This window comes from Oncorhynchus keta, chromosome 15 (genome assembly GCF_023373465.1).
Source record: "Oncorhynchus keta strain PuntledgeMale-10-30-2019 chromosome 15, Oket_V2, whole genome shotgun sequence".
Taxonomy (NCBI): domain Eukaryota; kingdom Metazoa; phylum Chordata; class Actinopteri; order Salmoniformes; family Salmonidae; genus Oncorhynchus; species Oncorhynchus keta.
In genome coordinates this window covers 25,096,020-25,113,606 of record NC_068435.1, presented here as the reverse complement: position 1 = coordinate 25,113,606, position 17,587 = coordinate 25,096,020, and the positions used below count along the sequence as shown (strand labels likewise).

Genomic DNA, 17,587 nt, shown 5'->3' with positions numbered 1-17,587 from the left:
ATCAAAGGAGGAAACAGAAGCATTTCACACACACGTGCGCACGCACGCAGATACACACCACACACCGTTGTCCGCTTCTTAGTTCCCATTGCAGAACAAACACCAGCGCTGCATTAATGATACAGAAGGCAAAGTCTCTGACATGGATAATAACGACGGCCAGGGTAGTCCTGGAGAGGATATGATAGAATGGGACATACAACAAGAGACACATTGAGCTAAGTTGAGCTGAGCAGGCGGAGCAAAACTGCCTGTTCCATGGAGGGAGTGATTAGACTTCGCGCTGCACCCACAGGACTGACTGACGGAAGACATCAGAGCTCATTACCCAGCATTCTCCACCTACGTGGTGGGGGCTTGTTGTGGACACTTCCATTCTCCCATGGTGAACAGGGGTGGGCATGGAAGGGCTGGGCCATTAGAACTAGCTGAATCATCATGCTTAATAAGATGTTCCTTTGCACCCTCGTGTAGCTCTTTGGGAGTAAATATGTCACCCAATAAAGTATGGAAAAGCAGAATGCATTGGCTTATAGGCCAAATTCATCTCATATTTGTACATAGTGGTATTTCAAAGATCTGTCTACCTTTTGGTTACAGAGTCAATAGCCAGAGGTCTTCCATGTTTAACATCAAGTCCCTTAAACTGTTCCAGGACTCAGTTCCTTGTTTGGCTAATAGCAATTTGTGGTAAAAGGTAGGTCCAGGTTAGAGGCAGCTGATCCTGAGTCAGTCTTTAATGACATGCTATATGGTATAACAAGTGTATAAGGCCACATACTACGTAAAAGCAGCCAGACTAATGGCAGTTTTTTCTGAAGACCTGCTTTCCACTGACCTGGGTGATGATATAGATGGCGTAGTCGATCTTCTGCCGTCGTAGGATGGGGTGCAGGTAGTGCAACCAGTACTTGAGGTGGTTGTCTCTGTGTCTGAACGGGATAATGATAGCCACCTTCTGTTTGGCACGGCAGTCCGGTGGGGTGTACTTGCCCCCCTCCGTCACGTTTGGGTTCTCCTTCTGCACTCGTTCCATTGTCATCTGGGAGGCAAACTCGATGAGGAGGCGGCCCACTGCAGAGAGAAAGGGGGAATACATGGTCAACATCAACGCAGCCAACCAGCCAACCAATCAGCATGTGCTTAGCAAACTTTTAGAAGAAATTGTGTTTGACCAAATACAATGTTATTTGACAGTAAACAAAGTAACAACAAACTTTCAGCATGCTTATAGCTGACACAAATTATTGATGATTCTGGTTTTGTTAGACTTTAGTGCGGCATTTGATATCATTGATTATAACATATTGCTGAAAACACATACAGTTCAAGTCAGAAGTTTACATACACTTAGGTTGGAGTCATGAAAACTTGTTTTTCAACCACTCCAAACATTTATTGTTAACAAACTATAGTTTTAGCAAGTCGGTTAGGACATCTACTTTGTGCATGACACAAGTAATATTTCCAACAATTGTTTGCAGGCAGATTATTTCACTTATAATTCACTGTATCATAATTCCAGTGGGTGAGACGTTTACATACACTAAGTTGACTGTGCCTTTAAACAGCTTGGAAAAATCCAGAAATTGTCATGGCTTTAGAAGCTTCTGATAGCCTAATTGACATCGTTTGAGTCAATTGGAGGTGTACCTGTGGATGTATTTTAAGGCCTACCTTCAAACTCAGTGCCTCTTTTCTTGACATCATGGGAAAATGAAAATAAATCAGCCAAGACCTCAGACAAAAATTGTAGACCTCCACAAGTCTGGTTCATCCTTGGGAGCAATTTCCAAATGCCTGAAGGTACCACTTCATCTGTACAAACAATAGTACGCAAGTATAAACACCATGGGACCACGCAGCCGTCATACAACTTGGGAAGAACTGTAACGATTGTCTGTGGTGGAAGAAGGTGAGGACCAAAGCGCAGCATGGTAAGTGTTCATGTTTTTTTAATCAAGTAATGAACACTGAACAAAACAATAAAGGTGAAGTAATCAAACCGAAACAGTTCCGTGTGGCACCAACACTAACACGGAAAATAAACAACCACAACTCAAAAGTGAAACCAGGCTCCTTAAGTATGATTCTCAATCAGGGACAATGATTGACAGCTGCCTCGGATTGAGAACCATACCAGGCCGAACACAGCAATCCCAAATCAATAGAAAAAATGACAATCCACCCAACTCACGTCCTGACCATACTAAAACCAAGACATAATAAAAGAACTAAGGTCAGAACGTGACAAGAACACCATCCCAACTGTGAAGCACGGCGGTGGCAGCATCATGTTGTGGGGGTGCTTTGCTGCAGGAGGGACTGGTGCACTTCACAAAATAGATGGCATCATGAGGTAGGAAAATTATGTGCATATGTTGAAGCAACATCTCAAGACATCAGTCAGGAAGTTAAAGCTTGGTCGCAAATTGGTCTTCCAAAATGGACCACGACCCTAAGCATACTTCCAAAGTTGTGGCAAAATGGCTTAAGGACAACAAAGTCAAGGTATTGGAGTGGCCAACAAAAAAGCTCTGACCTCGATCCTATAGAAAATTTGTGGGCAGATCTGAAAAAGCATGTGTGAGCACAGAGGCCTACAAACCTGACTCAGTTACATCAGCTCTGTCAGTAGGAATGGGCCAAAATTCACCCAACTTATTGTGGGAAGCTTGTGGAAGGCTACCCAAAACGTTTGACCCAAGTTAAACAATTTAAAGGTAATAAAAGCTGAAATAAATCACTCTCTACTATTATTTTGACATTTCACATTCTTAAAATAAAGTGGTGAACCTAACTGACCTAAGAAAGGTCATTTTTACTAGGATTAAATGTCAGGAATTGTGAAAAACTGAGTTTAAATGTATTTGGGTTAAGGTGTATGCAAACTTCCGACTTCAACTGTAGGTTTTATGGATCCTTATCATAGATTGAGAGTTACCTATCTAATAGAACACAGAGGGTTATCTTTAAGGGAAGCCTCTCCAATGCAAATTCGGTTGAGTGTGGTGTACCGCAGGGCAGCCGGCTTGGGTCATTATTGTTTGCTGTTTTTATTAATGACCTTCCACTGACCTTCAATAAACCCTGTGTGTCTATGTATGCTGACGACTCAACTGTATACACTTCAACAGTAAAATACATAACTAACACCCTTAACTTAGAGCTCCAGTCAGTTTTAGAATGGGTAACTAGCAATAGGCTGATGATAAATACACTACATGGCCAAAAGTATGGGGACCCCTGCTTGTTGAACATCTCATTCCAAAATCATGGACATTAATATGGAGTTGGTCCCCCCGTTGCTGCTATAACAGCCTCCACTTTTCTTGGAATGATTTTCACTAGATGTTGGAACATTGCTGTGGGGACTTGTCTCCATTCAGCCACAAGAGCATTAGCGAGGTCAGGCACTGATGTTGGGCGATTAGGCCTGGCTTGCATTCGGCATTCCAATTCAATTCAAGGTATTCGATGGGGTTGAGGTCAGGGCTCTGTGCAGGCCAGTCAAGTTTTTCCACACCGATCTCAACAAACCATTTCTGTATAGACCTTGCTTTGTGCACGGGGGCATTGTCATGCTGAAACAGGAAAGGGCCTTCCCTAAACTGTTGCCACAAAGTTGGAAGCATAGAATGGTCTGGAATGTCAATATGCTGTTGGTTAAGACTTCCCTTCACTGGAACTAAGGGGCCTAGCCAGTAGCGTTCTCCTGTCATCAGCCAAACACAAATTCGTCAGTCGGACTGCCAGATTGTGAAGCGTGATTCATCCCTCCAAAGAAAGCGTTTACACTGCTCTAGAGTCCAATTGCGGCGAGCTTTACACCTCTCCAGCCGACGTTTGGCATTGTGTATGGTGATCAACTACTCGGCCACAGAAACACTTTTCATGAAGCTCCCAATGACTAGCAGGACTACCTGACATGATGACTCCTTGCTGTCCCCAGTCCACCTGGCCATGCTGCTGCTCCAGTTTCAACTGTTCTGCCTTACTATTATTCAACCATGCTGGTCATTTATGAACATTTGAACATCTTGGCCACGTTCTGTTATAATCTCCACCCGGCACAGCCAGAAGAGGACTGGCCACCCCACATATGCTCTCTCTAATTCTCTCTTTCTTTCTCTCTCTCGGAGGACCTGAGCCCTAGGACCGTGCCCCAGGACTACCTGACATGATGGCTCCTTGCTGTTCCCAGTCCACCTGACTGTGCTGCTCCTCCAGTTTCAACTGTTCTGCCTTATTATTATTCGACCATGCTGGTCATTTATGAACATTTGAACATCTTGGTCATGTTCTGTTATAATCTCTACCCGGCACAGCCAGAAGAGGACTGGCCACCCCACATAGCCCGGTTCCTCTCTAGGTTTCTTCCTAGGTTTTGGCCTTTCTAGGGAGTTTTTCCTAGCCACCGTGCTTTTACACCTGCATTGTTTGCTGTTTGGGGTTTTAGGCTGGGTTTCTGTACAGCACTTTGAGATATCAGCTGATGTACGAAGGGCTATATAAATAAATTTGATTTGATTTGATTTTGATTAGTTCTTGTGCTGATGTTGTTTACAGATGTAGTTTGGAACTCGGTAGTGAGTGTTGCAACCGAGGACAGACAATTTTTAGGCACTACGTGCTTCTGCACTCGACGGTCCCATTCTGTGAGGTTTTGTGGCCTACCACTTTGCGGCTGAGCCGTTGTTGCTCCTAGACGTTTCCACTTCACAATAACAGCACTTGACCGGTGTATCTCTAGTTGACGAACTGACTTGTTGGAAAGGTGGCATCCTATGACGGTGCCACGTTGAAAGTCACTGAGCTCTTCAGTACTAACACCAATGTTTGTCGATGGCGATTGCATGGCTGTGTGCTCGATTTTATACACCTCTCAGCAACGGGTGTGGCTAAAATACCCAAATCCATTTGAAGGGGTGTACACCTACTCTTAGACATGTAGCGTATCTAAAATAAAAATGGGGACAAATCACTCGATGAACTCTAAACCTCATATAGATGTTTAATTAAATATTGTGGCGATTGAGCAAGTTGAGTAGACTAAACTGCTGGGTGTAACCCTAGATAGCAAGCTGTCATGATCAAACCATAAAGACTCAATGGTTGCTAAAATGGGAAGAGTTCTGACCATGATGAGGCATTTCTCTGCTTTCTTGCCATCTCAGTCAACAAGACAGTTCCTCCAGTTCCTTGTTTTGTCATACCTGGATTACTGCCCAGTTGTGTGGTCAGGTGCGGAAAATAAGGACATAGGCAAATAGAAGTTGGTCCAGAACAGAGCAGCATGTATTGCACTTAGATGTTCACTGAAGGTGAATGTCAATAACATGCATGTCAATCTCTCCTGGCTCAAAGTTGAGGAGAGATGGACCGCATCGCTATTGGTCTTTGTGCAAGGTGTTGATGTGTTGAAGGTACCAATCTGTCGGTTCAAGCAGTTGGAACACAGTTCGGACACTCATCGGTACCACACAAGACATCTAATCGAATCAAATGTTATTTGTCACATGCTTCGTAAACAACAGGTTTAGATTAACAGTGAAATGCTTACTTACGGGTCCTTTTCCAACAATGCAGAGAGAAAATGATAGAAAATATTAACACATGGAATAAATACACAAAGAGTAACTGTAACTTGGCTGTATGCACAGGGTACCCGTACCATGTCGATGTGCAGGGGTACGAGATAAATTACGTAAATATGTACACATTACAGGTAGGGGTAAAGTGACTTGGAAACACGATAGAGTTCATGCAAAGAGAGTCAATGCAGACAGTCCAGGCAGCCATTTGGTTAAATATTTATTTAGTAGTCTTATGGCTTGGGGATAGAAACAGGGTCAGGGTCCTGTTGGTTCCAGACTTTGTGCATCAGTACCGCTTGCCATATGGTAGCAGAGAGAACGGTCTATGGCTGGAGTCTGACAATTTTTAAGGCCTTCCTCTGACACTGTCTGGTATAGAGGTCCTGGATGCCAGGGAGCTCGGTTCCAGTGATGTACTGGGCCGTACGCACTACCCTCTGAAGTGTCTTGCAAGTCTTTGTTGTGTTTTGATTCCTGTTTGGAGCCCAGGAAGCGTAGCCGCTGCCTCGGCAGCAGCTAATTGAGGATCCAAATAATTACTAAATACTAAAAGCAAACTGCTTGGTATGCCAAGCAGTTGCCATACCAAGCGGTGATGCAGCCAGTCAAGATGCTCTCAATGGTGCAGCTGTAGAACGTTTTGAGGATCTGAGGGCCCATGCCAAATATTTTCCGCCTATTGAGGGGAAAGCATGCAACCAGAGGTCTCTTCACAGTCCCCAGGTCCAAAACGGAGGCTGGGAAACGCACAGTGTTGACCACATGGAACTCTGCTACCCCAGGTAATTCAAGATGGCAATAAAACCAGATTCAAGAAACATATAAAAGAACACCTTACAGAGGCCTCCCCGAGTGGTGCAGCGGTCTAAGGCACTGCATGGCTCCAGAGTGGTGCAGCGGTCTAAGGCACTGCATGGCTCCAGAGTGGTACAGAGGTCTAAGGCACTGCATGGCTCCAGAGTGGTGCAGAGGTCTAAGGCACTGCATGGCTCCAGAGTGGTGCAGAGGTCTAAGGCACTGCATCTCAGTGCTAGACACATCATTCCAGACCCTGGTTCGATTCCAGGCTGTATCACAACCGGCCGTGATTGGGAGTCCCATAGAGCGGCGCACAATTGGCCAGGGTTAGGGTTTGGCCACTGGAGGCTTTACTTGGCTCATCGCGCTCTAGTGACTACTTGTGGTGGGCTGGGCTTCAGTTGGACGGTGTTTCCTCCGACACATTGTTGCAGCTGGCTTCCGGGTTAAGCGGACGGGTGTTAAGAAGTGCGGTTTGGCGGGCCATGTTTCGCATGACCTGACCTTCGCCTCTCCCAAGCCTGTTGGGGATTTGCAGGATTGAGACAAGATCATAATTGGATATTGTGAAAAGGGGGGTAAAATACAAAAAATATATATATAACTTACGGCATGATGGGGACTGTGAAGAGACACAGGTATTTTGCATTGTATTATGTATTGTATTATATGTGATACATGATTTTATTTGTTGTGTTTTGATTCCTATTTGGAGCCCAGGAAGAGTAGCCGCTACTGAGGCAGCGGCTAATTGGGGATCCTAATAACTACCAAACACTAAAAGCAAACTGTGTATGTAAAAATAAACATTTGCAGCAAGGTGAAGCATCATGTTGCCTCTAATGAAAACAGTATCCACAGCTCTGAAATGATAACACCTAAGACACTAAAAATAAAAAGACACGGGCTGCATCCCAAATGGCACTCCCTATGGGCTCTGGTCAAAAGTAGTGCACTATATAGGGAATACGGTGCCATTTGGGATACAACCATGAAAAGCAATTATGAACCTGCAATGCCCATCTAGAGCCACAACAACAACAATACACTTGGAGGGGTATAATGCAAAGCAGGATCACTGAGTTAGTCAGCTAACTAAATATTTTGAAATAACTTGAAATGGGCATCATCTAATTGATTCAACAACCAAAAACACATATCTATGTTTAGCCCTCTTAATAATGAACCAGAAAATCAGTAGTTATTTTTGGTTGTTTATCAAAGTTAGCTGGCTAACTCATTGATCCTGCTTTGTAGTATACCTCTCGGGTCTTATCATTCTAATGATCTGTCTGCAACAACAAACTTTGTCTTCTCTGGACCCCAGAGTGAACGCCACCACAACTCTCTCATATCATGAGATAATCCATTCATAATTAATGTATGTACTATGTGCTGAAAAGACCCATCAATGATGCATTAGAAGAGAGTGTGATTGAAACTAACTGAATTATGTGGCTCATGTAGACAGACACTCCATATGACCTCTGAGTCATCGACAAGGCGAATTAGATACCAATCTGTATCATTCTAGCATGTAACCTGTTAAGCCTGAATCCACTGACTAACATGTCTTCAATGGCACCTTATATAGTTCACTACTCGATAGGGGTCTGGTAAAATAAATAGTGCACTACATAGAGACTAAGGTACCATTTGGGATACACAGCACAGCAAGCCCTCATCCCAGGTATGCTCCCCCTCCCTCATCATATTTCTCACTTTGTGCCCTCCCCTAATCCACTCGTTAGTGAATGACTCATTACTATGTGTAAAGTGGACATAGTAGGAGTGGATCTGAACTCCACTAATGGGAAGATAATTGGAACACGCTGCGCAGACAGTCAGTGCTCTGCTCACACACACACACACTTCACTCTGCTCACACACACACACACTTCGCTCTGCACACACACAGTCACACACACATCCACTTCGGGCAATGTGGCTGTTTTTGTTGGTGGTGTTGAGTTGTTATTGATGATGATGATGATGTGCCCCTGTTATTCTATGAGGACATTGTTTTCCTCAACAGCACTATTATTGCTGTAACATCACCAGTATCTTAAGAAATGCTTGGTTATGTCACGAACCTTGCCGAAGATGGTGCCTCTTCCTGTTCGGGCGGTGCTCGGCGGTCGTCGTCGTCGGCCTATTAGCTACCATCGATTCCCTTTCCGTTTGTTTTGAGTTATTGGGTAATTGGGTACACCTGTTTTGTATTAGGGTTTGTTTGTAGGGTATTTAAGGGCACTAGGCCCGCTGGGTATTTGTGCGGGCTTGTTTGTGTTACTCTGTGTTTGAGTTATTTGTGTATTTATTCTCCGGACTATTTTGTCCTGTTGTTTGGACTGGCAACTTATATACGCCCTGTGTGTTGGCGTGACTGTTTTGTTGCACTCGGGAATAAATTTGAAAGAAAGACTGAACCCTGCGCCTGATTCCACCCACCACTCCTAGTTGATCGTAACAGAAGCCCGCACCAATACCCAGCGGGCCTAGTGCCCTTACATACCCTACAATCAAACCCTAATACAAAACAGGTGTACCCAATTACCCAATAACTCAAAACAAACGGAAAGGGAATCGATGGTAGCTAATAGGCCGGCGACGACGACCGCCGAGCACCGCCCGAACAGGAAGAGGCCCCATCTTCGGCAAGGTTCGTGACAGGTTAGATACTATTGAGAAAATATGGAGATTGGATTTCACGAATAAGCATACATAAACATCATGCACTCTCAGAAAAGGGGCACGGTCAAGGTACATTAAGATTTGAGCATGTCCACTGCCAGTTTAGAAGTTTTTTATGAAGGCTTACATAAGAGAATGTGACAATAAAAAGTTATTGTAGCAACCTTAGCACAACACCTAGCGAATTTGTCAGGCGGTTTGGACCTGCTGGTGTAGCAGTTAAGGTGTTGGCTTGACAGTCGCTGGACCTGGGTTCGAGTCCCGGTTGAGGCTACCCCTGAATTAGCTACATGTATGTTAGAAGTGGGATTGCGCCTGTGAGGCCATCAAAGAGGTGTGTACACGTGAGTAGGGTTGCAAAGTTACCAGTAATTTACCAAAGTTACTGGAATCTTCAGTCATTTTGGTAATGAACAGAAATTCTATGGCAATCTATCGTAACTTTGGTCACTTATACTTGAATAACTTTTAAGTTTGATATATTGTATTAATTTATTGTATCTGTGTCCATATTGTCCATCAGTTTCTAGTAGACTGACCATATGGTCCAAGAGAAAACAGCCTAATTAATGAAAAGGCATCTAATCAACAATGGCATTACTTTAAATTGACTCTGCAACTCTTCCAAATTATTAACTGTGTTCACAACTGTCACCAGTTTGATGTCAAAACTATGACAACAAATACATAGTGACATAGTACAATTTAAAAAAGTGTGTTAAAAAAAATATAAAGTATATTTCATGCTGAAACCCTCATATTAAACACCAATGTATTCACTGGATGGATGTTTTATAATTAGCATAATGTTTTACAGCTTTGTCATCATTTTTTAAAATCACCTTATTTGTACTGAACAAAAATACAAATGCAACATGCAACAATTTCAACGACATGAGCCAGGCTCAGCTAATCACAATTTTCCCCTCAAAATAACTTTATTACAGATAGAAATATTCCTCAGCTTCATCAGCTGTCTGGGTGTTTGGTTTCAGACGCTCAAGCAGGTGAAGAAGCCGAATGCGGATGTCCTGGGCTGGCATGGTTACACGTGGTCTGCGGCTGTGAGGCTGGTTGGACGTTCTGCCAAATGATCTAAAACGACGTTGGAGGCGGCTTATGGTAGAGAAACTAACATTACATTCTCTGGCAATAACTCTGGTGAACATTCCTGCAGTCAGCATGCCAATTGCACGCTCTCTCAAAACTTGAGACATCTGTGGTATTGTGTTGTATGACAAAACTGCACATTGTAGAGTGGCCTTTTATTGTCCCGAGCATAAGGTGCACCCGTGTAATTATCATGCTGTTTAAACAGCTTCTTTATATGCTACACATGTCAGATGGATGGATTATCTTGGCAAAGGAGAATTGCTTACCAACAGGGATGTAAACAAATTTGTGCAAAACATTTTAGAGAAATAAGCTTTTTGTGCGTATGGAAAATTTCAGGGATCTCTTATTTCAGCTCATGAAACATGGGACCAACACTTTACATATTGCGTTAATATTTTTGCTCATTATAATTATTTCATATGTGATAAGGCCACACAGAGGCCTAGAAATTATTAGACACCTGTGATAATCTGAAGTAGCCAAAAGGTCCACTAGATGTATTGTGACAAGATTACATAAAATCCTTGAAAGATACAATTGTTGAAGTTTACTGGTAAACTTTGAATGTTTCCAGTAATATACCTTCCCTTTGCAACCCTACATGTTAGGGACTTGAAATAGAGAAGAGGCACATTTTTTTGCCACTTAAAAAGAACTGGCTTTGTCACTGTGGTGGTACCTTTTTCTTTGTCATATTTTTATTTATTTACAAAAACAAAAAACATACATAGACAAAAAATCTAAAACAACTTAACGTCCACAAACTTTAGTCACACTTGCTAAGACCCATATTCCCAGCGTATCCATACCCAATGTTGTTTCTAATACTTGTAAGACCCACCCCATATCACTTCAAATTGTGGTATGTTATTTCTGTCTGTAGCTGGATAAAAAAAATTTTTTTTTACATAATTTGATTCTTCCATTCTCTTAACGTTGGAGTATAATTTGACTTCCAGTATTTAAGTAATAGCTTCTTCAATATAAATTCATATTATTATTCCATGTCTTGAAATACGCAGATAGACAGATAAAAGGCAAACTTACATTGTAAAACTTCTGACAGCCAGCTTTCTAACTCTGCCCATAACTTTTGGACTTTATAGCACTCCCAGAAGGTATGAATTATTGAGTCATTGTTAGTTCTACACTTAAAACATGACTCTGCCGTTGTGCTGTAGAATTTTGTCCCTTGTATAATACATATCAAATCAAATCAAATCTAATTGTATTTATTTGTCACATGGTTAGCAGATGTTAATGCGAGTGTAGCGAAATGCTTGTGCTTCTAATACATTTTGTCCCTTGTATAGTACAAAACATTAAGAACACCTTCCTAATATTTATTTCCACAGTGATGCTGGCCGATGTTGACTAATGCTTCCCACAATTGTGTCAAGTTGGCTGGATGTCTTTTGGGTGGGGGACCAAGTGGTGCGCAAGGAACCTACTATCATACCCCATTGAAAGACAATTTTTTGTCTTACCATTTAACCCTCTGAATGGCACATAAACATTTACATTTAAGTCATTTAGCAGACGCTCTTATCCAGAGCGACTTACAAATTGGTGCATTCACCTTATGACATCCAGTGGAACAGCCACTTTACAATAGTGCATCTAAATCTTTTAAGGGGGGGGGGGGTGATTACTTTATCCTATCCTAGGTATTCCTTAAAGAGGTGGGGTTTCAGGTGTCTCCGGAAGGTGGTGATTGACTCCGCTGTCCTGGCGTCGTGAGGGAGTTTGTTCCACCATTGGGGGGCCAGAGCAGCGAACAGTTTTGACTGGGCTGAGCGGGAACTGTACTTCCTCAGTGGTAGGGAGGCGAGCAGGCCAGAGGTGGATGAACGCAGTGCCCTTGTTTGGGTGTAGGGCCTGATCAGAGCCTGGAGGTACTGAGGTGCCGTTCCCCTCACAGCTCCGTAGGCAAGCACCATGGTCTTGTAGCGGATGCGAGCTTCAACTGGAAGCCAGTGGAGAGAGCGGAGGAGCGGGGTGACGTGAGAGAATTTGGGAAGGTTGAACACCAGACGGGCTGCGGCGTTCTGGATGAGTTGTAGGGGTTTAATGGCACAGGCAGGGAGCCCAGCCAACAGCGAGTTGCAGTAATCCAGACGGGAGATGACAAGTGCCTGGATTAGGACCTGCGCCGCTTCCTGTGTGAGGCAGGGTCGTACTCTGCGGATGTTGTAGAGCATGAACCTACAGGAACGGGCCACCGCCTTGATGTTAGTTGAGAACGACAGGGTGTTGTCCAGGATCACGCCAAGGTTCTTAGCGCTCTGGGAGGAGGACACAGTGGAGTTGTCAACCGTGATGGCGAGATCATGGAACGGGCAGTCCTTCCCCGGGAGGAAGAGCAGCTCCGTCTTGCCGAGGTTCAGCTTGAGGTGGTGATCCGTCATCCACACTGATATGTCTGCCAGACATGCAGAGATGCGATTCGCCACCTGGTCATCAGAAGGGGGAAAGGAGAAGATTAATTGTGTGTCGTCTGCATAGCAATGATAGGAGAGACCATGTGAGGTTATGACAGAGCCAAGTGACTTGGTGTATAGCGAGAATAGGAGAGGGCCTAGAACAGAGCCCTGGGGGACACCAGTGGTGAGAGCGCGTGGTGAGGAGACAGATTCTCGCCACGCCACCTGGTAGGAGCGACCTGTCAGGTAGGACGCAATCCAAGCGTGGGCCGCGCCGGAGATGCCCAACTCGGAGAGGGTGGAGAGGAGGATCTGATGGTTCACAGTATCGAAGGCAGCCGATAGGTCTAGAAGGATGAGAGCAGAGGAGAGAGAGTTAGCTTTAGCAGTGCGGAGCGCCTCCGTGATACAGAGAAGAGCAGTCTCAGTTGAATGACTAGTCTTGAAACCTGACTGATTTGGATCAAGAAGGTCATTCTGAGAGAGATAGCGGGAGAGCTGGCCAAGGACGGCACGTTCAAGAGTTTTGGAGAGAAAAGAAAGAAGGGATACTGGTCTGTAGTTGTTGACATCGGAGGGATCGAGTGTAGGTTTTTTCAGAAGGGGTGCAACTCTCGCTCTCTTGAAGACGGAAGGGACGTAGCCAGTGGTCAGGGATGAGTTGATGAGCGAGGTGAGGTAAGGGAGAAGGTCTCCGGAAATGGTCTGGAGAAGAGAGGAGGGGATAGGGTCAAGCGGGCAGGTTGTTGGGCGGCCGGCCGTCACAAGACGCGAGATTTCATCTGGAGAGAGAGGGGAGAAAGAGGTCAGAGCACAGGGTAGGGCAGTGTGAGCAGAACCAGCAGTGTCGTTTGACTTAGCAAACGAGGATCGGATGTCGTCGACCTTCTTTTCAAAATGGTTGACGAAGTCATCTGCAGAGAGGGAGGAGGCGGGGGGAGGAGGATTCAGGAGGGAGGAGAAGGTGGCAAAGAGCTTCCTAGGTTTAGAGGCAGATGCTTGGAATTTAGAGTGGTAGAAAGTGGCTTTAGCAGCAGAGACAGAGGAGGAAAATGTAGAGAGGAGGGAGTGAAAGGATGCCAGGTCCGCAGGGAGGCAAGTTTTCCTCCATTTCCGCTCGGCTGCCCGGAGCCCTGTTCTGTGAGCTCGCAATGAGTCGTCGAGCCACGGAGGGGAGGACCGAGCCGGCCTGGAGGATAGGGGACATAGAGAGTCAAAGGATGCAGAAAGGGAGGAGAGGAGGGTTGAGGAGGCAGAATCAGGAGATAGGTTGGAGAAGTTTTGAGCAGAGGGAAGAGATGATAGGATGGAAGAGGAGAGAGTAGCGGGGGAGAGAGAGCGAAGGTTGGGATGGCGCGATACCATCCGAGTAGGGGCAGTGTGGGAAGTGTTGGATGAGAGCGAGAGGGAAAAGGATACAAGGTAGTGGTCGGAGACTTGGAGGGGAGTTGCAATGAGGTTAGTGGAAGAACAGCATCTAGTAAAGATGAGGTCGAGCGTATTGCCTGCCTTGTGAGTAGGGGGGGAAGGTGAGAGGGTGAGGTCAAAAGAGGAGAGGAGTGGAAAGAAGGAGGCAGAGAGGAATGAGTCAAAGGTAGACGTGGGGAGGTTAAAGTCGCCCAGAACTATGAGAGGTGAGCCGTCCTCAGGAAAGGAGCTTATCAAGGCATCAAGCTCATTGATGAACTCTCCGAGGGGACCTGGAGGGCGATAAATGATAAGGATGTTAAGCTTGAAAGGGCTGGTAACTGTGACAGCATGGAATTCAAAGGAGGCGATAGACAGATGGGTAAGGGGAGAAAGAGAGAATGACCACTTGGGAGAGATGAGGATCCCGGTGCCACCACCCCGCTGACCAGAAGCTCTCGGGGTGTGCGAGAACACGTGGGCGGACGAAGAGAGAGCAGTAGGAGTAGCAGTGTTATCTGTGGTGATCCATGTTTCCGTCAGTGCCAAGAAGTCGAGGGACTGGAGGGAGGCATAGGCTGAGATGAACTCTGCCTTGTTGGCCGCAGATCGGCAGTTCCAGAGGCTACCGGAGACCTGGAACTCCACGTGGGTCGTGCGCGCTGGGACCACCAGATTAGGGTGGCCGCGGCCACGCGGTGTGGAGCGTTTGTATGGTCTTTGCAGAGAGGAGAGAACAGGGATAGACAGACACATAGTTGACAGGCTACAGAAGAGGCTACGCTAATGCAAGGAGATTGGAATGACAAGTGGACTACACGTCTCGAATGTTCAGAAAGTTAAGCTTACCTAGCAAGAATACACAACACATGTCTCAACGAGGAGGAGTAGTAGGAAGGATCGGAGGACCAAAATGCAGCGTGGTATGTATCCATAATATAATTTAATGAGACTGAATACAAAATACAAAAGAACAAGAGAATCAAACTGAAAACCGAAACAGTCCCGAATGGTGCAAACACTGAAACGGAAAAGAATCACCCACAACTCAAAGGTGAAACCAGGCTACCTAAGTATGGTTCTCAATCAGCGACAACGATTGACAGCTGCCTCTGATTGAGAACCATACCAGGCCAAACACAGAAATACCAAATTATAGAAAAAAGAACATAGACTGCCCACCCCAACTCACGCCCTGACCATACAAAGACAAAACAAAGGAACTAAGGTCAGAACGTGACATCAACTTTATTATTTTATTTTATTGACCATTTTAATTGTGACTTACTTTCAGGTTATCTAATAATCAATGGTTGATTATCTACAAGGTAATGGGTTGGATGACTGTTTGAATATTTCCCCAACAAGTGTCAAATTATTTGGGTACTGGTTATTGAGGGTTACTGAGTGTGAGAAATACTTTGTTATGCCTTCTTGAATACTGTTGAATACTGTTTGTGGTTTTGAAACTACTGTTTCTTTTTGAGTATTTAATGCTGATGGTTAGAGAAATCAGTCCACTGCTCTTTATTATTTAATTGAGTGTTTTCGGTCTGAAGCTATATCTCTGTTATTTTTTTTTAATTTCACCTTTATTTAACCAGGTAGGCTAGTTGAGAACAAGTTCTCATTTACAACTGTGACCTGGCCAAGATAAAGCATAGTAGTGTGAACAGACAACAACACAGTTACACATGGAGTAAACAATAAACAAGTCAATAACACAGTAGGAAAAAAATAAGGAAAAAAATGTCCATATACATTGTGTGCAAAAAGCATGAGGAGGTAGGCAAATATTTACAATTTAGCAGATTAACACTGGAGTGATAAATGATCAGATGGTCATGTGCAGGTAGAGATACTGGTGTGCAAAAGAGCAGAAAAGTAAAGAAATAAAAACAGTATGGGGATGAGGTAGGTCAATTGGGTGGGTTATTTACCGATGGACTATGTACAGCTGCAGCGATCGGTTAGCTGCTCAGATAGCAGCTAACGATTTTTGCAATTCGTTCCGGTCACAGGCAGCAGAGAACAGGAAGGAAAGGCGGCTTTAGGGATGATCAGTGAGATACACCTGCAGAATGGTGTCGTCTGCGTAGTGGTGGATCAGGGAATTGCCCGCAGCAAGAGCAACATCATTGATATATACAGAGAAAAGAGTCGGCCTGGGAATTGAACCCTGTGGCACCCCCATAGAGACTGCCAGAGGACCGGACAACAAGCCCTCCGAATTGACACACTGAACTCTGTCTGCAAAGTAGTTGGTGAACCAGGCAAGGCAGTCATTAGAAAAACCGAGGCTACTGAGTCTGCCGATAAGAATATGGTGATTGACAGAGTCGAAAGCCTTCGCCAGGTCGATGAAGACGGCTGCACAGTAGTGTCTTTTATCAATGGCGGTTATGATATCGTTTAGTACCTTGAGCGTGGCTGAGGTGCACCCGTGACCGGCTCGGAAACCAGATTGCACAGTGGAGAAGGTACGGTGGGATTCGAGATGGTCAGTGATCTGTTTGTTGACTTGGCTTTCGAAGACCTTAGATAGGCAGGGCAGGATGAATATAGGTGACTATAGGTGACATTAACTATTGAGGCACCATACTGTTTCTTTTGTTTGGAGTGTTGACTATCAAGACTCTGGACTCTACCACTACTCCTAGTGGATGAACATTGTTTATGTGAAACATTCTATAATTCTAAAGGAAGAACTGATTGATGGGTGGAATTAAACCAAATAACTCTAAACGTTTATCTGGACTCACCACATGGATTTATTAATAGAGACCATACTATTTTACTCTTGCACATGTGCTTCATCAATATTTACCCATTGTTCCTTTTTAGCGAATTTAACAATATGTTGCAAGGTAAAGCCTTGGGTGGTGAGTTGATGAGTTGAATTCCAAATCTGGAATGTTAAAACCACCCTCATATTTAGGGACATGTAAAACTTCCCAATTTATTCCATTAATTTTATTTGCCCATATGAAGTCTGTTATGGCAGAGTATACTTTTTTAAAGAATGTATTCGGTGGGGTAATTGGTAATACCAAAAATGTATATTAAAAACTTTGGAAGTAATGCCATTCTGAAGAGTTTTATTCTAACCGGTAAAATGTATGGGGAGATTATCGATTTAATTAGATCTTCTTTTTTTGTTGTCACTTATTAAGCATCCTATTATTTAATATATTTTTTGTGGTCCACTTAAAGGACTTCTGTAGATCATGAGTTATTTTCTTTTTCCTATTACCATTATTTCAGTTTTTCCATGTTAATTTTAGAGTATTCGAAAAATGTTTTAAACAAGGGGGGCATTGAGTTTCCAATATTAGTCAAGTACATCAGAAGATTGTTGGGAAATAATATATATCAATATTGATACTTGTTAGGTTTGAGTTCAGTCTAATTGTTTCTGCAAGCTTTCAAATGCCAGGGCAAACAGGAGGGGGGAGAGAGGACATCCGTGTCTCGTACCCCTTTCTAAAGCAGTTTAATCAGATAATGCATTATTTGTGTATATATTTTGCTTTAGGATGTTTCTATAATATT

The 17,587-nt window shown here is 44.1% G+C and overlaps 1 protein-coding gene across 2 annotated transcripts in view; it reads right to left on the bottom strand.

The window, feature by feature from the left end:
• Nucleotides 1-17,587, bottom strand: part of LOC118394654 (beta-1,4-galactosyltransferase 2-like) — a 141,529-nt gene that overhangs the window by 62,855 nt on the left and 61,087 nt on the right. For both annotated transcript variants that reach the window (XM_035788089.2, XM_035788090.2), the window contains exon 3: nucleotides 839-1,074. In XM_035788089.2, coding sequence (XP_035643982.1) covers nucleotides 839-1,074 — 236 coding nt within the window. The remainder of the gene's footprint in view (nucleotides 1-838; nucleotides 1,075-17,587) is intronic.